The sequence below is a fragment of the Gymnoscopelus braueri genome (assembly GCF_963280865.1).
Source record: "Gymnoscopelus braueri genome assembly, contig: SCAFFOLD_70, whole genome shotgun sequence".
Classification (NCBI taxonomy): Eukaryota; Metazoa; Chordata; class Actinopteri; order Myctophiformes; family Myctophidae; genus Gymnoscopelus; species Gymnoscopelus braueri.
In genome coordinates, this window is record NW_027660537.1 from 1 (window position 1) to 22,969 (window position 22,969).

The following is a 22,969-nucleotide window of genomic DNA, read 5'->3' on the forward strand; positions in this document are numbered from 1 at the left end:
TATAGTGTTGATTATATAATGAATACATTGAAATATATATATTAAAATGAACCTGTTTTCCTTCATTTCCTTGGACAAATGTGCAAAACGTACAGGAACAGAGTGAGGATAATGAGACATGTACTGTTTCATTGTACACCCCGATTTACAGTCACTTCATTTGCTAGTGAGTTTCCAACGACAGGGAATCGATAAGGTGTTTTATCTTCCGGACTGATGGGCCGCTGACAGGCGGCAGAGGATTAGGAAGATCCCCCTGCCAAGATGTGAAGGAGGCACAGTGCAAGCTAGGCAGCAATGCATCTGACCATATTCACAAGGTGGCCTTTTTTTGCTCTTACATCATACTGTGGAATGTGGGAAACCCCACCACAGGGTGTATTTTCACACCTCCTGAAATATTGTCAGTGGTGGAGGCCGGGAACAGCGACGGGCCTCTCGTTCAGTTTCATCAAGAGGTAACCAAATGGGTCTCAGGCTCAGCCAAGTAATACCAGAGCGACACCTTCTTGTGTGTCCGAGTATCGGGTTAGTGTCTCGGCTCGGCCCTGTATTTTTTCTGAGGACATTGTGGCAGAAGATTGCTAGTTCATGTCACCACCAGAAGAGGTCACTATGACACAATTCGTCTCTTTTCCAGCTTTTGTCTCAGCTCCTCTGTGACAGCTAAGGGAACAAGAATGTGTCAAAATATGAGCTCTGTCAGACCATTCAAACAGGATTTCAATATTTGTGTTTAAAGATGACCTTAAGGCATTTATGGCATTAGATACAGTGTAGAAAGCCAGGAGGGACAGGATAGAGGCAGATTTAACCATATTTAATCTCAAGACCTTTCAAATGCTCATAAACTGGCAGAGCCTCATACTCACTAGGAATTTATATTTTATTGTCCATTATAGTCATGATTTGTGTTTAAAACTTAAAAGTTATTTACAATAGCCGATTATCCAAGATAGCGTGGGATAAGTGAACAAAGAGAACATCTCATTTATTATGGCTTGTGATATCAATGTTATTTATTTTTCTTTTTGTAAACTGTGTTTACCAATGCAATGATACCAATGCAACCAATGCAATGGTTATTGAAAAGTGACTGTACATACTGTAATTGTGTTTGTATTGTCTTATTATCATCCCTACATACATACATACATACATACATACATACATACATACATACATACATACATGCATACATACATACACAAATCAATGAATGAATCAAAGCGTACAAATACTGTAAGCATCAGCAGATCACATTGCATGGACTTACTCTGTGCCAGAGGGTCAGGTGGGACAGGGCCCACAGTGAGCCGCCTCATCCTTCCATCCTGGTTGTCTGTAGAGGACGAGGGAAGAGAAAAGGAGCGAGGGGCGGGAGTAGGAGGAGGCATCAAGGCTTGTTTTGGTGATTTCCTCTCAAGACCTGCAACATAGCAGGGAACACAGGATTAACACATTATTGCTAACTCTTGATGGATAGATACACAGACAGACAGACACACACACACACACATGATACATGATACATACATGCATGAATGTACTGTACATGTATGTTTGTATGTACATGTGTAATTAATTGATTAATTGATTGATTAAAAAGCGCTTGTTTACAAAGATGACATTGTCATTATGAACGCTGCTCACCAGAACTTGGTGTAGAATCACTGGAATTTGAACTGCCAGGCAGTAAACGGGTATTCAACACTGAAATCATAGATTATGGATGCAGGAGAGATTATGATTACAGATACGGCAGAATCTTTTGCAGTGTCTCTACATTGAATTATTAATGGAAATCAACCAGTTAATAACTTCAGATGCAGAGGATGAAAAGAGATAGTCTACAACAACTCACCTGGCAGACGGAATGGAACAGGAGGGCGCACGTGTTCTTTCTCTTTCTCCGTCCCTGTTTGAGCACAGACAGGGGTAAACAACAGGTGCATGGGTATGAAGTCAGACCTGTTTGTAATTGAGAAAGGTGAGTGTAAGGATGAAGAGAAGGAATGATGAAGGATCGATTGACGGGACTGTGGTGGTGGGTAATGACAGTAGATCACTCACTTGTGTCATTCAGGTAGAGTTTCTCATCCGTCTCAGACTCTGGCTCTGGGATTGGTAATCTTGGACCTGATATGAGACATTATGTGGTACATTGTGAAATGTTCAAAGAAAACTACCAACAGTAGAAGGCTGTTGCTAACAGGAGAACATGGTGGGTGGTTGTGTACTGGGAACCTCTCCATGTGGGTCGCTATAAGAGTGTGCATGCTTAGTACATCTTCCCAATATAAATAAAGGTTAAAAAGTAATAAATAAAAAATGATAACCCAGACTACACAAAGACATTGACATTGACCTTTGTGGGAGGAAATGCTGCCCTCAGTAAAGCTGACAATACATTGATATATATGTAGGTCAAAGCTGGCTTCCTCTGTGCCAAACCAAAATGTGTATCTACGTGCTTGCGCGTGTGTGCGTGTGTGTGTGTGCGCGTGTGGTGGTGGGGAGTTGGCCTGCTTACCTGGTCTGGGAGGACATGGGACTTGTGGAGGGGAGTCTGACAAGGCACTCTGAACTCTCTTCTCCCCATTCTCTTCATCTGACTCAACAAACACTGCAGAGAGACACAGGATTAGAATGGAATGCTTTAATGACAGAAGCCATGGACAGGAGCTATATTTAATCTGTGGTGAACAAACACATGGGGTCAGAGGTGAAAGTGCAGAAGGTTTAAGTAAGAGAGCTAGCGAGTGAGTCGGTGAGTGAGTGAATGATGGATCAAGTTAGGTATAGTGAGTCACGGCGCAATGGTAAAGTAGCTGCCCACCACCATCTGACTTTGTCTAATATCTATACGAACACAATTGGCCTGTTTTGGGGGGAGGTGATATTTGTCACATCACCACTTCGGCAACTGTCAGCGTGGAGTGTTCGGCGGGAGGAGTAGGAGGACGAAGGCTCTACATCCTCTCGGTGGGGGCTCCTCGCTGACAGGTTGGCCAGTATCTTAATGCCATAAAGTAATACTGTCATACTACAGTGTCACACAAAAGTAGCCAAATTAGCCGATTACAGTAACAAGCTCACAACGCGTGAGCAGGTCGTTGTAGACCTGCTATTTTAGAAATGGTTTTATGTGAAAGTGAAAGTCTGTCTGTGCGTTTTTACAGATATTGAACCAATGAAAAGTATTTACAAGAGCTTGTAATTAAATAACAACTACACTGGATTCATTGGAACACACATTTACATTTTCTGAAAAGTAACAGTTTTGAACGTACAAAATGAACCATTGGAAAAAGATAGAGAAGATTAAAATGACAGGAATAAAGTATTTCGTACTGATGTTCCCATCATAGGTTCCGTCCATGATGAACGGTGTCATAGTTCCACCAGTTTTCTTCACCATACTGCTGATGACATCATGCAGCGTGGGACAGATGATCTGCACAGAGAGCAATGCAATGCAATGATTTAATGAGTGCTAATGGACAGAGAGAACAGGAAATGACCCAGATGAGAGGGCTGGGTTTTATGTTCTAGAGTCTAGATAGATATGAGGGAAATATTATGTCAATAATGTACCTGTAAATATAATGGAATAACTGTTTCAAAAGGGCCACATATTAGAGAATCATTTACCACTCTTCACACACACACACACACACACACACACACACACACACACACACACACACACACACACACACACACACACACACACACACACACACACACACACACACACACACACACACACACACACACACACACACACATTTATAGAGGCTCGATTAATATCCACTGTAATAACATCTAAAGCAGAAGTTATTCCCTCATGTCATACAAAACCAACGTAGTATAGAAGAACTAAAACTATGGTAATTAATTTGACAGTTTAATTCATTTTATATTTGATTTGATAGTAAGATATAGAATACAGCATTTAAATTAGTGCTATGTGTGTGGTAGCAAGAGAGAATATACACACTATTTAGCACATGATATAATGGCTGGATGATAACATTGCTGTATATTGAATTGCCACAATATTACCAAAGGATTTCATTTCAGTTGTTGCTTGGTTTTAGGTTGACTTAAAGAGCCCAAGGTTCAATCGCTTAAACCTAATTCATACTTTGCTGTGTTTAAATTAGGCTTTACTGTGGCACAAGTATATTTTCTAACCCCATAACATGTCCCTTTAATACTCACAGGCTGGTCAACATCGATGGCAAAGTTCCCATCATATTTGCGAGTCACGCGGTAGTGTCTGAATACAGACCTGTTTGAGAGAGAGAGAGAGAGAGAGAGATAAAAAGGGGAAATACATAAAGTAAGACGTATACAGTGTTGTAAAAGGTAATAAAGAAAACACAGGTATAAATAGGTTGCCTTGTCTTGATATGATGTTCTTATTTTGACAATGTTATTATATTAGATAAAAAAAGTAAATGCAAATCAGTAACAGAAAACTCCCTAAGCCTTGAAGTCAAACACTAATGACATGTCAGTGAGAGGGACTTGCATAAGACTGAACTTAATGACAACAGTTAGTGACCAGATGGAATGGAACAAGAGCGAGGTAATCACTCAGAATTGCTATGCTAGGTATGATTACAGATTTGGCTTCTGAAGAGATGACAACATTGATTGTATTCCTGGCAGCAGGGGTAATACAGGTAGGCTGGCACACTGCAATCTGAGTAGCCATTACAATTAGATTTTCAATTTAGTTATTTTACAATGAGTAACACTCTATCTAAGTTCTATTCTATTCTATTCTATTCTATTCTACTCCTTTAGAAACCTGAACATGACCCATTACTGTGAATGAGTCATGTAATGAGGAAAGTGTCATGAGAAGTGTGTGTGTGTGTGTGTGTGTGTGTGTGTGTGTGTGTGTGTGTGTGTATGTGCGCGTGCATGCGTGTGTGCGTGTGTGCACGCGTGTGTGCATGTGTGCATGCGTGCATGCGTGCGTGTGTGCGTGCACGTACCCATTCATTTCCTGTCGAGTGGTGATGGCAAATGAGGTTCCATCCCTCCCTGGTCTCAACAGCAGGTTTCCTCTATCAAGGTGTCTCTCCAGCATCAGCTCTGCTTCCATACGGGACACCTGGTGGTAGCACCTGCACAAAACACACAAAGATGAAGAAAACATTTATTACCATTCACTGAGGCAGGGACTAGATGATTACTGTAATGTATCTGGGGCCTTACCGACCCAACCCGATCCAATGATTATTAACCACTTGAACCCTATCGTCCCTATTCTGGAGCGAACAGTCGGCCAAAATAGCAATGTGTTGTAAGCTTGTAGATCAGCTATTTTCGCCTAAGGGATTTTGTTAGAGGGAAGAAAGGAACAGGCCTAGACCCTGGGGGACTCTGGTCAACTAAGTATAAATAAAGTTTAAGTGGTTAATTAATAGGAAAGTTGTACGTATTATGCCTGACTTCAGACATGCACACAATGGTGTACATGCTTACACTCACACACTAGCATCAGATAGTGATGGGGGAAAATAGTATGAAAGGCTAAATAAAAGGGCTAAATATAAGCTCTTTAGTGGGATGATTATGCTGTACTCACGCTGGCATGTCATCCATAGGACTAACATAGAGGTTGGTGTCAAAGGAAGGCGAAGGTGCAACGGGTGGAGGAGAAATGGCCTGCATTCTTTCCTTTTCTCTCTCTATTGTCTCTTTGAGCATGTGGATCTGACCAGGTAGCAGGTTGAGGGAGGAGGGTACTGAGAGCTGAATGGAAACACACACACACACACACACACACACGCAGTCTGTAATTATAGCTGTGGAACAAACACACTCTTTGCACAGTGACATTCTCTGTGGTAATTTAACTCTGAGAGTGCACAAATGCAACCAAATAATGGACCCGTAAGTTTGTACGCTCTCAGAGTTAAATTAAGATTCCGGATTTTACAGAGTAACTCATTAACACAAATAAGCCACATCCATTCAAGTGTGTGTGTGTGTGTGTGTGTGTGTGTGTGTGTGTGTGTGTGTGTGTGTGTGTGTGTGTGTGTGTGTGTGTGTGTGTGTGTGTGTGTGTGTGTGTGTGTGTGTGTGTGTGTGTGTGTGTGTGTGTGTGTCCGTCCAATTTACTGTAATGATTGTTGCATGCCAAGTTAAGCACATTTTATTGCTTGTTTTGTTTCCTCACATGGGCCATTAATATTTACATGCACTCGAAGATCCGTAATTGCGTCATATCAATTCCGTCATATCAATTCCCAGCAGCCGTAAAAGTCCCTTTCAATTAATCACATTTTAATGTTTGATTATATTGCATGCAGCCCTGATAACCAGTGACGTCACCTGGAGATTAAAAATAGTTTGTGTACATTACGGGAATCTGATCAGAGACTCAACAAATTCCAAACTCAATAGCATAACACACCTGAACCACGGAATATATGAATCCTTTCCACAGCTCACGAGCTTCGAGGCTAGGGGCCTGTAGACACAAAACATTAACACTGTGTTAAAAGTGGTGACCTTTCCCAGTTTGAGGAGTTGGTTTACATATTAGTCTTAGTACACCCTATGTACTTAGTGTTAACTAACTCTGAGAGCATAGTTTTTCTACACTCCCAGAGTTAGATGAACACTGAGGATTTCACTGTGTATATGCAGTATATTCCTTACAGTTAAATGGATGTCTTCATCCTTCAGACGCAGGATGAGCCTGGCTGCGTCTAATTTCCGGTCACGGCTACAGTCATCTGTTATGGAGATGAAGTTGTTGAGGTCCAGCCTCTCTACATACTGGTGGCACACACACACACACACACACACACACACACACACACACACACACACACACACACACACACACACACACACACACACACACACACACACACACACACACACACACACACACACACACACACACACACAGAATGAGATGTTGCATTCCTAGTGTACGGTTTTATCAATAACAGCTGCTGTCCAGCCATGCAGCTGCACCAGTCTAAAGTACTTCTAAACAAAGTGACTCACGGCAGCGTCTTTGCTGTTGTTGAAGAAGAAAAGCATGTTTCCACACAGGCAGGTCCACAGTTTCCGAGATGTCTGCAACGACACAGACAAGCAGACAACGAGACAGACAGAGGGACAATTATTCAGCCGTTCCACCACAAAAGGTGAAGGTACAAAGAGGGGGAATGGAGAGGGGGGAAAAAGTATTTTCATCTGTATTAAATAGGCTACAATGTACCATAGACAGAGTGAATGTGATATGTGTTGACATTGAATCACATTCATGTGTGTCGCAAATTAAGGTGTGTAGGATAAATTCAAGTGTGCAGGCTTTGTTTCCAATATTTGACATGAACCTACACTACATACAGTACTGCAGAGAGCCCAGGTGAAAATAAATGTATAGTGCAAGATACAAAACAAGGTAAACTTTAGAATAATGTAATTCAGTTCATGAGACAAGAGGTTGTGGGTGACCGAGACAAGATTAGTTTTAGTGGCAGTGATTTAAAGTGGTTGGATAGATACTCCTCTGTAGACACATGCAGGAAGTATAGCTCCATTTTCCTCACAAACATCATTGAGTCATACCATTTGCAAGAACGTGAAGGCATTAGAGCCCGAACTGTACTGTATTTTTGGGGCCAATGCCAGTAACAATCTTCAGAGTACAAAAGTGCAATATCAATATATTTGCACATTTTGTCAAATGTGGTTATCAAACACTTATAAAGATAAAAGAGGCAGCATATTTTACAGTTTAACAATAACATATATTACTTCACTGCACTGAAACTGTAAACTTCACTGGAAAAACACAAATAGAACAATTTCTAAATTACACCAAGCAACTTTTTCTGCATTATGTTCTGTAAAACAACATTTTCATATCGGACAACATACACATATACTAATATTGATATATCTGTGATAAATCTGTCATAGACCGATAAATCAGACAGGCGCTATAATAAACTTGCAATGCAAGCTTTAAGCTGTCATTTTTACTAATTATACCCACTGTCCATTGAATGCTGATTAGTTTGAAATGCCACATAGGACTCACTATACTGGTGTTCCTGACCTATATCACTGTCAGGCCAAAGTCTGATAACTAGAAGACTGTAGAAAGCTGGATTACAACTACCACCTATGGGATATGAACAAATGTTTAAAGTTCAACCACATAAGCCAGGCGTCCCTATTCTGGGGAGAACATTCAGCCAATATAGCAGATCTACAAGCTCACAATCAGCTATTTTCAGTGAAGAGATTTGGTGTTGCGGACAAAAGGACATAAAATCATATAATAACTGTTCAATAATTATGAGAAGTTGACTTGGCTGTTTGGGTCTTAAAAGAGGTAGCTTGATGATCATGCTCAACCTGTTCTAATCTTTATGATGCCTAGAATACAAAAAGCAGCCAGACTGGTTAGAGGGAAACAAGCAGCGCTTTTCACCTTATCGGAAAACCAAAGTGCACACACTGACACACACTTAACCGCCGTCCTACTTACCAGAAACTATTCATCTTGTCAGACTACAACGCCCATGAAAAGCAGCATTTATCCCACTCAGCCAAGGGTGACATTCTCCAAACCTTCTGATATTTGTTAATCATTACAACAACTAGGACACGTACATTGTAGCTTGACCACTGGCTTACAAACTGCATCCACAGGCTTTTTATACTGCAGTAATGCATTAGTAAGTTAGGCTTTAATCGAGCTCCTGTAACCCATAACAGAATGACATTCATGCCCCATTTGAAACAAACCAACAAAACGTCAACAACAAGTGAAGGACACAGTAGGCCTACATTAGTTGACGTGTCTGAAATGTGTTGTAAAACATAAATAGTGGATCAGATTTGAGCTCTTTTAGAGTCAGGGTTTAGACAGACCTTTAACCATGACAGGCTAATGATATGTTTAGGTCAACTTAAATTGAAAAGTTTAAGGAAATACAAATGCCCCGCCAACAGATTCATCTCTCACATTTTTGTGAGAATGACTCATGTGGAAGCATGCACACACACACACACACACACACACACACACACACACACACACACACACACACACACACACACACACACACACACACACACACACACGCACACGCGCACGCGCGTGCGTTTGCATGAGTATGCACACAAAACAACAGGTGTTAGCTGCTCATTTAGATCAATGATACAAACTCAAACTAAATATTTGTCTTACAAATGGTGCAATAACAACGCCACTACTTTTAGTATATATCTGAAGTGGACTAGATCAAATAATAATAATAATAGGCCTAATAATAAAAAAAGAGAACAAGTGAAACAATTCAAAATTTGTTATCATCATAATGTTTCAAACGAGTCAGTGAACAACTGTTTGATTACAGTTTGCACAAGTAGGCCCATAAATTATCATTATTTTTTCCCCCCCTGAAAACATACCTTATCTTTGACTGATCTCTTCTCCAGGTAGCCCTCATAATAACAATGTGGAAGTTGGTTCCTCACTCGACCTGGTCGCTTGGCCATAGCAGACCCCTTTGACCAGGCTGCTGTCCTGTCTTGAAAACTTTGAAAAGCTATTATTTTCAGCCCAATAGTTTGATTAGGTAGGCTGAAAATATATGGAACAGTATAGTCTGTGTGTTGAAAATTTGGAATGAAGTTTTCCTCTCCCTGATCAATATATACTACCACCAGACTGACTTGTTCTGAGCCTGTGAGGGGATTCACCACCTGACTCACCTGCCAAGGTTATGGACACACCATTCACAGCATCCTCTATGCCGATTGGTTGCTTTATCGGCTGGGCGGGTGCCTTCATCTTTCAGGCCTCTGACTTCTCTGACGTATGTACAGTATATATTTCGCAAGGATGGGAATCACACACTTCTAGAGAACAATGATCAGTGGTGGAAAAAGTACTACATTTTTTTACTTGATAAAAGTATCAATACTCTAATGTATAAATACTCTGTTAGAAGTAAAAGCCTGGAATAAAACATTTACTTGAGTAAAATTACCCAAAAGGGTAGGTATCAAAATGTACTTAAAGTACCAAAAGTAAAATACTCATTATGCAGAATGTCCCATTTCACAACTTTTCAAATGTATATATATTTTTTAAATAGCAGATCTACAAGCTCACAATGCGTCGCATCGCTAGTAGATCGGCTATTTTCAAATGGCCAAAATGTATATAGGGCTGAAGTGTTTAATGCATGTTTTGTAATAATAATCTAAATCTGCAAAGTGGAGTAAAAATACAATATTTGCCTCTGAGATGTTGTGGAGTTGAAGTAAAAGTACTGAAAATTGGAAATACTCCAGTAAAGTAAAAAATACCTCAAATTTGTACTTAAGGACAGTAGTTGAGTACATATGTACTTAGTTACTTTACACCACTGACAATGATGGGAATATGATAACCACGCATAAAAGGGAAGGGGATTCCCACTTTTTTCTGAGAGTATAATCTTTAATCCCGGAGACACAGAGAATGCTATAGGCTAATATGTAAACCAAGACTGCTAGGATTGTAAAACAATAGTCCTATTCTATTATACATAGTGGTCACTTGTAGGCATAGGCATAAAGCCAAGTCAACTCTGTTCGTCTGTTGGTCGTGTGCTGCCCTCCTCAGGTTGTGTCCGGTACTGCAGGGATCTCTTTCTTGGAGATAAAGGAGGAACGTCGCGCGAGGCAGAGGCTGATTGACTTACTGCTTGTGGGGGGGAAGCAAAGAAAGATGTGAAAAGAATAGCCGATTATATGAAGTATATGGGGCGCAGTCGCGCACTTTACGGGCTTTTAACTTAATGAAGATGTGGCTTGGCTACTTCATCGCGTTCCATGCATATATAAAGTGTTTTTTTGTTGATAGTGCAGTGTATTATGTTTTAACCGGTCTTAAAAGAGAGAGGATGCCTCAAGCACACAGGCTGGTGTTACTAGAAAGAAACGCGACCGCCACCGTGTATTTTCGGAGGAAACGGGACGATTAACAATAATAAAGCACATTATCTTATTGAGTATCATCTATCAGTCTTTATAAATATCTAAAGTGTCGTCTTCGTACTATTTTGAGTCGGCCGGGGCCATGTGTTGAATAATAATGATGGCAGATAAACGGACAAAACCGTTTGTAAGAACACAGGGAAGAGAGACAGAGAGTGACAAGGACGGTGGAGTGAGGGGAGGAAAAAAAAGCCTGGCTTCATATATACTCCGTCGCACGGCGGTGTCGCGCCGCTCGCGCGCCGGGGGGAAAATAGCTCGATCTGCAAGCTCACAGCGCGTCGCGTCCGCAACGCGCTGTGAGCTTGCAGATCGAGCTATTTTCCCCCGGCGCGCGACACCGCCGTGCGGACGGACGGAGTATATACACCCCCAAGCAGAAGAAAGGGGAGGAACTGACATTAAAGCAACACAACAAGGAAACTACACTGGCTGCAGAGACACAGACAGACACTAGCCTTCATTTTATGCTTTTGAATAATAGCCCTGGCTGGAGCGTAGTGTTATTTGTTGTGAGACCTATTCCAAGAGCTCACTTCACAGCTAAAGTGCCTTCAAAAAAATAGAAAAGGAACACCTTTTTTGACGGAGTTGGATTTTTTTTTAAAGGCGACATCCAAGATAATGGGTGAGGATAATGAAACAGTTTTTTTAAATTTTAAATTAGATGTGTTTTAGTGAAATTAAAAGGAGAGATCGAGGAGGACCCAGGCCTCGTCTTGCGGAGATCAAGACAATTCGAATGGGACGTGGAAAAACAAAAGACCCCGACTGCATACTAGTTGCTGTGTAACCTGTGTAATAGCATAGTGGTAATTAATGAAATAGGCTGTTTTAGATGATCTGTCGGGTATGTTGATCTTACCGTTTGAGATGACTCAGGTATGATTGTTTGTTTTCACCCCTATAGAGCTAGCTATTATGGAAGACGCCGGCTGCCATTACAATAGACTGGCCATTAAAAGCCATTACAAATGATCGCACTACAGGGATAGTTATTATTTACCGTGGCTTTCTCACAACTGAACTTCACAATTATGCCAATTAAGGTATAAATGACAGTCAAAGTAGGCTATTAAACTAAAACTTCAAAACTCTATAGTCTACTCACCCTTCATAAAAGTTCAAATAAACACCTAAATGCACTAAGACATCACATAATGTTGGTTGTCAGAAATATGATCAACTAGTATCTATTCGTTTTTTTGTGACATCTCATTCTGTGTGTGTGTGTGTGTGTGTGTGTGTGTGTGTGTGTGTGTGTGTGTGTGTGTGCGTGCGTGCGTGCGTGCGTGCCTGCGTGCGTGCATGCCTGCGTGCGTGCGTGCGTGCGTGTGTGTGTGAGTGTTCTTAGATTTGGAGCCACCCAGTTCTCCACAGGTGGTGGAAGATGGAGGAGAGGAGGATGAGGAGGAGCTGAGTGGAGGAGAGGAAGCAGAACTTCGCTCCAGCTCGGGCCGGGGTTCCCTGTTAACCAGGAGAGGCATCACGCTGAGAGTGCTGCTCAAAGATGGCCTGGTGGAGCCAGGAGATGGAATACTGTCCATACACTACCTGGTAATAACACATGCTACTGATGCAGCTTATATATTGTAATGAACTCACATGTAAATTATGTGCGTATATACGTCATCATTTGACGAATTTGTGTTTTTTTTTTAGAAAATGTTAGATGTTATTACTTTTTTTTAGCCTATAATGACATCCCAAAATAGGGATGCCAGGTTCAAAGTTACAATCAAATCTACACATCATTATATCTGAGGGCCCATCGAATATTTCCAATGGAAATTCTGCTTTGGATGTTGTATGTATTAAGAAAAGAAAAGAGAAGAAAAGAAACCTCTGTAGCAAACAAAAGCATATGATGTTCACGTTTTGGTCAACAGGCTAATCTTAGGAAATCATGTTAAGCACAGACCTTATTTTCTGCATGAATTAAAACCCTATGGTAAGAAAAAAACTAACAAGAAATCTGGTGAGGGAATCCATTGCAAACTCACTTCTGGATTTTAGGACTACAATCTGTACCACTCTATAAGCCTGATAAGCATGGTGCCACATGGAGGAAGTGATATTTGTCAATTGAACTCACGGTTTCACCATTGTCTTCCTTCTCTCGGCCTAAGGGGAAGAAGTTTGTGGGGGACCTGCTGAATGACGGGAAGATCCGCTGGGTGGAGACCGGACAGATCTTCAACTCTCCCAGTGCCTGGGCCACTCACTGTAAACGTCTGGTCAACCCAGCAAAGAAGTCTGGCTGTGGCTGGGCCTCAGTGCGTTACCGGGGACAGAAGCTGGTCCAGTACAAAACCACCTGGTTACAAAAGTACCAGCCCAGTGCAGACATGGTGTGGACAAGGCATTTATTTATTTCCTTTAACGTTTGGTCTTATCAAACGGTCTTTCTGAGGACGCGGCCCTGAGGCCGCACAATGGAATTTTCCAGAATAATATGGCTATGTCCAATATGGCTGTACGAGTTACGTAGGATCGGGATTCAGGAAGCAGACAGGCTTGCTGGCTTTGTTAAATAAATGTCTGCTCATGTGCAGGGAGAGGAAATGAAGACTATAGGAGGAAAAATGAGTTTGCAGGGGAGGCTGGAGGGAGATGTAAGATCTGTAATATTAACAATGAATGACATTTATCATAGAAGAGTATTTTTGGTACACCAAGATCCTCCTCAAATATTTTCACTGTTCTGTTTTCCTGTGACACCAGAGCTTAGTGAGTGAAGAGGATGATGATGAGGACGAAGAGGAGGGGAAAGCTGCTGTACAGGCGGATGAGAAGAATAAGAATGGTAAACCTGGGCTGAACGGTAAAACCCATTCTATTCGATTCTAAATTCTGTATTCTTAACAATGGAAAAAGTTGACTAAAAGGTTATAGGAAATTAACATACAACTTTGTCTTCACTTGTTCCATTATGTTACGTTTTTTTTCAGCAAAACTAGCAAACTGCAACAAATAAATGCTATATAGAATGTTTAACATTACAGACATCATAATGTCAAGGAGAACGGACCGAGAGAGAATCCCTGTCAGATACTGCTCCTTGGGTACCAGGGATGCTGCAAGGTATTGGCTTTTTTCCAGACATTCATCCATGTCACTGTATGTGCAGTACATGTAGATGTACATTGCATACAAGGGTGGAAAGAGTACTAGAATATAATACTCAAGTAGAAGTACTCTTGCTTGACCTAAAGCGGCACTATGTAACTTTTTGTTATGAATACATTTAAATGTTGTCCAATCTGTGTGGTAGAGTATGTTAATACAATATAACTTTGACAGTTGGGGTGGTTGTATTTTGTCTCTCTACTCTTCTATTGAGACATTTAGATGTGTCAAAGGTCATGTCTCACTTAGACATAGGATCTGACAAAAATGTTGACCTGACGGTCAAGATTCAATTTATCCCCTGAGCAAGCAGGTACAAATTTCAGCCCTTGGGCAGGAAACCGGGTTCAAATCTTGGGTAGGAGGAGGAAAGTTACATAGTGCAGCTTTAAATGTTACTCACATAGAAAAACAATTACTTGTGTGGAATTCAAGTAAAAGTACTAAAGTAGCTCTTTTGGGTACAATAATTGATCAAAAAACGACTTAAAGGACGACTTCACCACTTTTCAACATATCTTTATATAATAGGTCCTCACTAATGCTCATGATAAAATGGTACAATTTTTTTCAAATCAGTCTGTGTCTCAGAGGAGGGCTGTAGACAGTTCAGAAACCCGTCTACCAGTGACATCATCGATGGGGAATCCAAGCTAATAGAAACGGCAGGCTTTGTATTCCTGGAAAGTTGCAATGCAATAATAGATCCCATTGTTCTCGCCTTAATAAAAATCTGAATTAAAAAAAATTAATCTTTTTTGAAAAAAAAATCCTGCCTAACGATGATGTCACTGGTAGACTGGTTTCTGGACTGTCCACAGCCCTCCTATGAGACACAGACCAAGTATAAAAATTGTATCATTTTATCATGAGCATTAGTGAGGACCTATTATATGAAGATATGTTGAAAAGTGGTGAAGTCGTCCTTTAAGTAGTAAGTTAAAAGTAGAATAACTGTTTTTTTTTGAAAGAACTGGAAAAGGGTTAGGTGAAAAAGCTACTCAATTGTATAGTATTTGGCTTGTAATGAACTTGATTTGAACTTGCATTGAACTGTATATCCTCAGAGATCCACACACACTAGTGGAGCTGTCAGCCTTCTCGGCCATCAACAGATTCCAGCCGTTTAATGTAGCTGTGTCCAGTAACGTGCTGCTGCTAATGGTAAGAATCAACCACATTTAAAACATGCAACTCCAGCGACAGCAGTAACTGACGCACCTGTAATTGTCAAAGAGCACAGTTGAGCCTGATGCCTATGTGTTCTCATCAGGACTTCCACTGTCACCTAACCACCAGTGAGGTGGTGGGTTATCTGGGAGGACGATGGGACACCAACACACAACGTGAGTATCCTGTAATCTGTAAACTGTGAATCCTCTTGGGAATAAGTGTGGGAGGCAGTTTTGTAGTTGGACCCAAACGGAATTAAGACATACAGTAAATCTTGTCATGGAAGACAAGATGAGTTTATTTACTACATAAAACAGGCAACAAGCACTGACTACATAACAGGTTTCAGAGGCACTGGGAACTAACAAGAGACAGGTGAACTAAAGGACAATCAACACAGGGATTGGATGGGGCAAACAATGCCCCAGCCAGTGTTCTTCTCTCTGTTGACCTCTGTGTGGTTGTTACTGTGTTTCAGTACTGACGGTCTTAAGGGCCTTTCCCTGTCGAACCCGACTAGGAGACAGAGAATCCGCCTCTGCTGTGGAAGAGGAGGTAAGACAATGGACTGTGTTTGTAGTAGTATATCCAACATCTATCAACATCTATAAATATTCTTTATATATAATACCTTACATTTCACTGCTTTATATGGTCCCTATGCACTGATATGTAGAGAATCTCCGTTGCCGATGTTATGTTATGCCATACAATGTTGTTGTAACGTGTGATGGTTGCAGATCTGCCAAAACCTCTTCATGCGTGGGTTGTCATTGGTGGGCTGGTACCATAGTCACCCGCGGGGTCCAGCTCTCCCCTCGCTGCAGGACATCGACTCTCAGATGGACCACCAACTAAGGCTGCAGGGTTCAAGCAACGGCTTCCAACCCTGTCTGGGAATCATCTGTGGTCAGTCCCACTCCCTGCTTATTGATCTATACGATTGATTGATTGATTGATTGATTGATTGACGAAAGTTTAATAAGAAATCAGACATTCCAGTTGCCAATGTGCGTATTAGTGTCAAAACTAAGTACTTAAGTATACCAGTCAAAACAAAACATTTGTGGATATGAATGCTGGAGTCACAATGCTTTCAGGGGTTCAGGTAAGATCTTAGGTACGTTTATGTCCAGGAAGTAGGCTCAGAGATTGAACTTGGAGCCACTGAGCTTTTATCCCTGTTTCTTTTTAGGCCCTTACTACCATGGTAACCAGGGTGTGGCATCCACAATCACACCATTCTGGGTCGTACCACCACCTGAGGTAAGGACAGAGTAATGGGATACTCCCTAATATGAAACTCAAACAAAAAATTTCTTGGTGGTATATGTATCAAGGCCCAGACGATGTTGATTTTAAACAGCACTGTTAACCCCAGCATCTGTGTAACCACTTCAACCATTATTTTATACTTTGGCTATTCAAAAATATCAGATATACAAGCGTCACTTTGTGCCGACATTTTTAAGTGAACATTTTTAACTCAAATATTTTGTTTCTGGGGGTCCCTGGAACAAAATATTTTGAGATGGGGGTCGGCGGCCAAATACATATAATTTTGGGGGTCCTTGACATGAAAAGGCTTGAGCACCACTGATATAGAAACATAGGTTTTTCAGAAAACTGTTAAGATTTAGAAAACATTTTTAGAAGTGGCCTCAGGTCTTAATGGGTTAGAACGGTAAACTAAAAACATGTACTCTTTTGGGATGGAGTGAACTTTCTGTGTGGAGTTGGAGATGGTTTCTGTTTGTCTTCCTTCACACAGCAACGGTCCAATGACTATGGAATCCCAGTAGCTGTGGAGGTGACCTATGTACAAGACAACTTCCTCACCAGTGATGTTCTCAATGAGATGGTACGTAAACACTTTCATAAATGTTCAAAGAAGGGGGAAAAAAGTATTTCTTCCCCCTCAAAAATAGTAGATCTACAAGCTCACAAGGCATCACAATGTGACTAGATTGGCTGTTTTCGGCATGCAACATCATCATACGATGAAGAGTAAATCAGGCTTAAGTAGTTAACTTTTTTGATTGTGTTTTGATTCTGAACATGCATTATAGTTTTCAATATTACAAGTCAAAGGAAATACAGCATGTTTGTCTCTAAGACAATGTGTATTGTTTAGTGCAGGATGCAATATCAAGTTCATCAGTGTTTTCATCAGTGTTCATAATTTTCTTAGTTCATGGATATGTTGCCAAAAAATGCAATTTGCAAATACGATACTATGTATCAACAAAACCATTTCTGTCTGCCATTCTTCTACAGATGTTGCTGGTTGACTACTACAGGGCTGCTCCAGATGTTGTCCAATTTAACCAGTATTGGTGCCCTGACACTACCATGATGTGCAAGATCAAGGTTGATTTGAAAATCAAAATTTACAGTTACAATACAATTACGTATGAGCCTAAGCTACAGTATAGATGTCACAATAGCACCCGGAAATGTTGTGGCTCCTGAACCGGTGTTGGTTCGGGAGTTTGAGATTGATTGATTGATTGATGTACTTTATTTAGTAAGACATGAGAACATCAGTACATGGAAGTACAAATTCACAATACAAGGTCTACTAAACTGGGAGACTCATTAAGCACTGAGCTTGTTTAACCCATTGAGACCTGTTGCTACCTATACGTTGTTATACCTTTCAATCCGGATGCCACCTCTGTGTCTCATTAGTTGTTGCTATAATATAGTAACATCATTTTTATTTTTTTTATTTTTTGTAAGAATTTGAACGTTTTCAGAAAACTATGGTTAGGTTTTAGAAGGCGTTTTTAGAATCGGCCTCAGGTCTAAATGGGTTGAGATCCCCATGCACACAAATCATGATGATCACGCAGCTACTGTAAGTCAGTTGCTAGCCACCCTTCCAGATCCTTACCCCAACCTTAACCAAACTCATACCTAAACCTAACATTTGTAACCATGTATTACCATACTGTACCTAAACCTAACCCTCAAACACAATGCCTAACTTTTTTTTATAATTACAGTATACAGTACCTGAATTTGACCATCTGTAAATTATATAATAACTCTGGCTGTTATTGCAATGCATTCTGGGTATAGGGTTCAGGAGCCACAAAGCTCTTTTAATCATCAAGTTGGACATGTCTCATACTTCATTTTAAAGTGGCATTGAACCTCCACCTGATGTTCTTGGTTCTCTGTCCACCACAGGGCTCACTGAGTGGCCATGCCCCTAAGGACCAGGCCTACTCCCAGATCTTGGAGCACGTCTACAGTCAGCTGTGCAACACACACTGAGTGGTCCCTCTGCGGGTGCGTGAGTGTGAGGCCACTTTGCATCTCAAGAAGTCGCTCCTTCTCATATGCCTTTCTGCACTTCCCTTTACAGACCCCGACAGGACTGTTTTATATGAACTTACAGCTGCTTCAGAAATGCCCGGTTATCTTAAATACTGAGCAATATTTTACTTTGGTACAACCTTTGGGTCAAACTTGAAGATACTCATTACTATGACATTGTGGGCAGTAATCATTCACTCACACAGACAGACATGGTATAACATGACAACATTTTCTAGTGTGTTGATAGCAACAAATGGAAGCAAGCATGTGGCATTGCAGTTACTTGCCAATAATGGGCAATAATGGACACTAAATGTTATACTAAAGTAAAATGACCCTCAACTATGGAATTCCATTACCGCCATTGAATAAAATGAGGAATTGTGAGGATTCGTTTCTATAGATCTAAGCAAACAACTATAAAATAAACTATAAGATAAAGTAAGTAAACTATGAAAACAAAAGAAAAGTCAAATTCTGAAACCAGTATTGTGACTTCAGAAAGTCAAGTCAAGCATTTGACATTTTATTCAGTGGCAGAAATGGGCTTCCATACTCAACAGACATGGAAAAGGAAATATTTTATGGACCAGCCCAGTACACAGCCTGTGTGTACTGGTCAATTTCAGATGTGTTTTTCTGCACACTGGATCTACTACTGTATGTGCCTATCTGCCACAGTTTGCCATGATAGATTGCCACTTATGTACAGTGTGACATTGAATGTGCAGCAATGGCCTTTATGGACTAAGCCAATACTGTGGTGGTTGGAAAACAGTGTAACTAGTTGTTTATCAATTCTGGCTGAGAATACTTACTTAAGTCAGCACAAATATGGTTCATAGTTAAAAATACTGTATTTCACATAAGAGTTTCCCCCTCTATTGTGCCCTAAGCGGCAAAACAGAGGAAGTTGAGTGTTGTGTCTCCCCTATAGCCTTCCTAACTGTGTGGCTGCTGGTTGGTAATGGTATAACTTGGAATTCACAATATGCATGATATACACTGGTCCCTGTGACAGATATTAGTCTAACTGAAATCACTATTAGTTCAGTAAACTTTCAGAGTATTACTAGACAATTTGTCAAGTCACTTGATTGGGTAGTGACAAATTGGAGCAAGTCATATCCTAGTCTTTGTGCCAAGTAAGTTAAGTATAGTAATTTCTTAACCAGACATGGGTGTATGTGCTGTGAACGTGTCCTTGTACTGTCTCTCTGCCAGTAGCGAGACATCCTCCTTCTTTGTTGTGCCACTAACCATATTCCTCTTTATCTGTACTGTATTTATCAATAATTGTGAATTGTGAGGTATACACGTATGAAAATAGAACAATGCCTTAAGCCTGCTGATGACCTTCAAACCATTAAAACAAACACACTGGAATAATTAAAATGTGACCACCATTTTATTTCGTATTGACTTATTGACTTATTCTTATTTGAAAATAATGAAATTCCACAACATAGATAGTACAGTTAGCTGCCTACAATACATTGTGGAGACTAGCTAAGCAAGGAATTATTTGTAATCATGTTCAGATTCACATAAACCTGAAAATGGCCTTGCCTATTTGCTTCAGTAAATGTCTGTACTACATATGAGTATGTAAAAGAAAAAAACGAATAAACAAAACGTAAAAAAAGAAAAAAGAAAATGGCCTTATTCAGGTGGATAAAATCATGTATTTTGTAAATCCTAACCGACAGATCAACATCACTTGAACATCACTTTTATCCATTGGACAATCATTTAATCAATAGCTTTCCTATACATGATTGATTAAATTGGGTATTCCTATCTAGAGTCTATAGATATATAGATATAATTGTTAAGTATTTTGTGAACCATACAAATGGCAGTATGCCCAAACAAGGCATCTCATAGCGCTTTCTCCAATGTTTTTGCAAGGGCCATTCAGTCAGTAATATCAATAACTCTTTTAATGTTAAAGGGATACTTCACTTTCACATAAAATAAACATTAAAAAAAAATATTAAAAAAAAATTAAAGAAGTTATGGCAAAATAAAGGCCCCCTCACACATTAGTAGGACACTCTAATGCGTGAGGGGGCCGTGATTTTTCCATTACTTTTTTCATTTATTTTTAATATATTTTTTAAATTTTTATTTTATGTGAAAGTGAAGTATCCCTTTAAGTACGACCTGTAGTCATTTGATGCATGACGAAGAGCAAGACTTTGCAACCCGCTGACTCAGACCAGGGACACAGTCAGGTACAGTAGGGGTATAAACAATTATTGAAGAGAGAGATGTTACCAGCCAAATAACCTTGCGTCACCAGATTTTCCACCTCGGAGGAAAGCCTGGTATTCTTTCTAAAACTAGCCGTGTGATCCGGTTTAGAAAAAAATATCGTGGTTCCGGTGGTTGGTTCTGGTTGGCGTCGCTTTGTTTTTGTTCCCCACATAATGCGAATCAATTCTTTAAGTCTCGCTATAGTCGCTACGAGCACGTATACACACACGCATGTACGTGCATGTGAATAGCATTCATTACCATTTTTGTCTACATGGACTACTATCCATCCCCTCCTATCTACGTTAATAACAGTGTCTTACTTTGTTTGATCTATTTTTCCATTTTCAGACAAAAAAAAGTTTATTGCAGCGAAACTGTGCACACACACTCCCTGGATGTCACAGCAGAACCTCTGCCCCAAATTTTTCACATGGGCCTTTTATAGTGCCACCAGGAGGCCGATTTTTGGCAGTACTCCTACAGATTTTGTCCAAAAATCCCACAAAACGGTACACAGTATCTCTACAGTCACTAAACGAAATGTGTCTTTCAGATTTTTCATATTCCATCCTGATTGACTAAAAATGGCTTCCAAAGTTTGTAGGAGTGCTCCGTTTTGAACAAAATGCCTCAAATCATGAACACAGCATGCAATTTCCGTTAAATTTTGCACGCATATTTCCACTATGCCGAGGAAGAAATGCTACATGAAAATGTTCAAATCAGCCTCATGGTGGCGCTATTCGTGTTTTTACCTATAACTGCACAGATATGTGTAAAACTTTGTATGCGCACTCTCTAGAGGTCAAGGAAAAACCTTAGCCCTGCATTTTTCACATCTGCCTTTTATAGCGCCACCAGGAGGCCGACTTATGTAAAAAAATATATATATTACTCCTTCCGATTTTATCCAAATTTCACGCAAATCGGTACACATGATCTCTATAGTCATGTGACCAAGACGGATGTGTTTGATTTTTCATATTCCATCCTGATTGGCTAAGACTGACATCTAAAGTTGCAGTAGTGGCTTGTTTTGAACAAAATGCCGCAAATCATGAACGCAGTGTCCGATTGCGGTCACACTTTGCACACACATTCACACTATGTTGAGGAACAAATGCCATCCTTTTAACATTGGCCTGTTATAGCGCCACCAGCAGGTCTAATTTAGCAAAACATTTTTTTTGAACAAAATGCCTCAAATCGTAAATGCAGTGTGCAATTGCCGTGCAAGGCCTAAGAAGAAATGGCACCCTTTTCACATTGGCCTATTATAGCGCCACCAGGAGGCCACAATAACCTACCTGACCTGGCGGAGACCTGTGCTCCGAGGAGCACTTTTTCTAGTTTTGCAATGAAACTTAACCCGACCGCTGTTGTCTTGTCACAAATGTTAAGACTCAGAAAACTGGTCAGTCAGTGCTGTGAATTTTCAATCGGCGGTGCTCCGACTTTACAAATGACACTCAGGGTGCATTCCAGCGCTTTCGGAGCGTATTTCCAAATGCACAAAAAGTGTAATGGGATGGATGGCACCTGGGCTGGCAAAGGGGTGGCCTGTACCCCCCCAGGCAACCACCTGGACAAACGCCTGACCACAGAGATGCATGTTGGCTTTATACAGTATAAAGTACAACCATTAATAGACTTTCATACACTTTTTGCAATGATTGCAATCAAAAGCTTAGTAGAATGAAGACATTTCAATATTTATTGTTCAAAATTAACCTGATGTAAAGCCACTGGCTCTAAAAGATGTAGATGTCAGTGTCTTTCTTCTATGACCTACTTTTTACATACAATTTAAAGCGGCAATCCATAATCCATCCATCTACCACTGCAGATCTATGCACTAGTTATATTGTATTAACATGCTGTACCATACAGATGAGTTAAAATAACGTTTTATTCATTAAAATAAATTCCAGATTAAATCTACTCCCAGTAAATAACCGGTTACAAAAACACAAAACACAAAACTTTGTTTCACACTGCCAATAGGCTATATGCACCGCCATGGTAAGCCTTG

At 40.4% G+C, this 22,969-nt stretch overlaps 2 protein-coding genes across 3 annotated transcripts; one reads left to right on the plus strand and one right to left on the minus strand.

The window, feature by feature from the left end:
• Positions 1 to 6: 6 nt before the first annotated feature.
• On the minus strand, positions 7 to 9,739 carry LOC308081460 (signal-transducing adaptor protein 1-like). The gene is made up of 14 exons (XM_080457829.1): positions 9,472 to 9,739; positions 7,045 to 7,116; positions 6,688 to 6,807; positions 6,440 to 6,496; positions 5,609 to 5,775; positions 5,013 to 5,144; positions 4,228 to 4,297; positions 3,355 to 3,457; positions 2,534 to 2,626; positions 2,074 to 2,139; positions 1,865 to 1,918; positions 1,654 to 1,713; positions 1,277 to 1,429; positions 7 to 666 (listed from the first exon to the last, which is right to left on the minus strand). The coding sequence occupies exons 1-14, from the start codon at positions 9,556 to 9,558 to the stop codon at positions 614 to 616; spliced, it is 1,287 nt and encodes a 428-aa protein (XP_080313955.1). The 5' UTR covers positions 9,559 to 9,739; the 3' UTR covers positions 7 to 613.
• A 1,697-nt stretch (positions 9,740 to 11,436) lies between these two features.
• On the plus strand, positions 11,437 to 20,229 carry mpnd (MPN domain containing). 2 transcript variants are annotated; one of them, XM_080457830.1, is made up of 13 exons: positions 11,437 to 11,674; positions 12,401 to 12,603; positions 13,176 to 13,397; positions 13,771 to 13,870; positions 14,052 to 14,130; positions 15,243 to 15,339; positions 15,449 to 15,521; positions 15,827 to 15,903; positions 16,089 to 16,257; positions 16,544 to 16,614; positions 17,120 to 17,209; positions 17,626 to 17,718; positions 18,544 to 20,229. In XM_080457830.1, exons 1-13 carry the CDS (start codon positions 11,671 to 11,673, stop codon positions 18,628 to 18,630), a joined length of 1,365 nt encoding a protein of 454 aa, XP_080313956.1. In that variant the 5' UTR covers positions 11,437 to 11,670; the 3' UTR covers positions 18,631 to 20,229. The 2 variants fall into 2 exon arrangements, with proteins under 2 accessions (XP_080313956.1, XP_080313957.1); XM_080457831.1 differs by having other exon boundaries at positions 11,438 to 11,674; positions 13,771 to 13,852; positions 18,544 to 20,228.
• Positions 20,230 to 22,969: the final 2,740 nt, after the last annotated feature.

Coding starts and splice junctions, on each gene's coding strand:
- LOC308081460 (XM_080457829.1), bottom strand. CDS start 9,558: ATGGCCAAGCGACCAGGTCGAGTGAGGAACCAACTTCCACATTGTTAT. Junction 5,145..5,608: donor CCTATGGATGACATGCCAGC/GTGAGTACAGCA, acceptor TGTTTTGTGCAG/GTGCTACCACCAGGTGTCCC. Junction 3,458..4,227: donor CCATCGATGTTGACCAGCCT/GTGAGTATTAAA, acceptor CTCTCTGTGCAG/ATCATCTGTCCCACGCTGCA.
- mpnd (XM_080457830.1), top strand. Junction 15,904..16,088: donor CCTCTGCTGTGGAAGAGGAG/GTAAGACAATGG, acceptor TGATGGTTGCAG/ATCTGCCAAAACCTCTTCAT. Junction 16,258..16,543: donor CTGTCTGGGAATCATCTGTG/GTCAGTCCCACT, acceptor GTTTCTTTTTAG/GCCCTTACTACCATGGTAAC.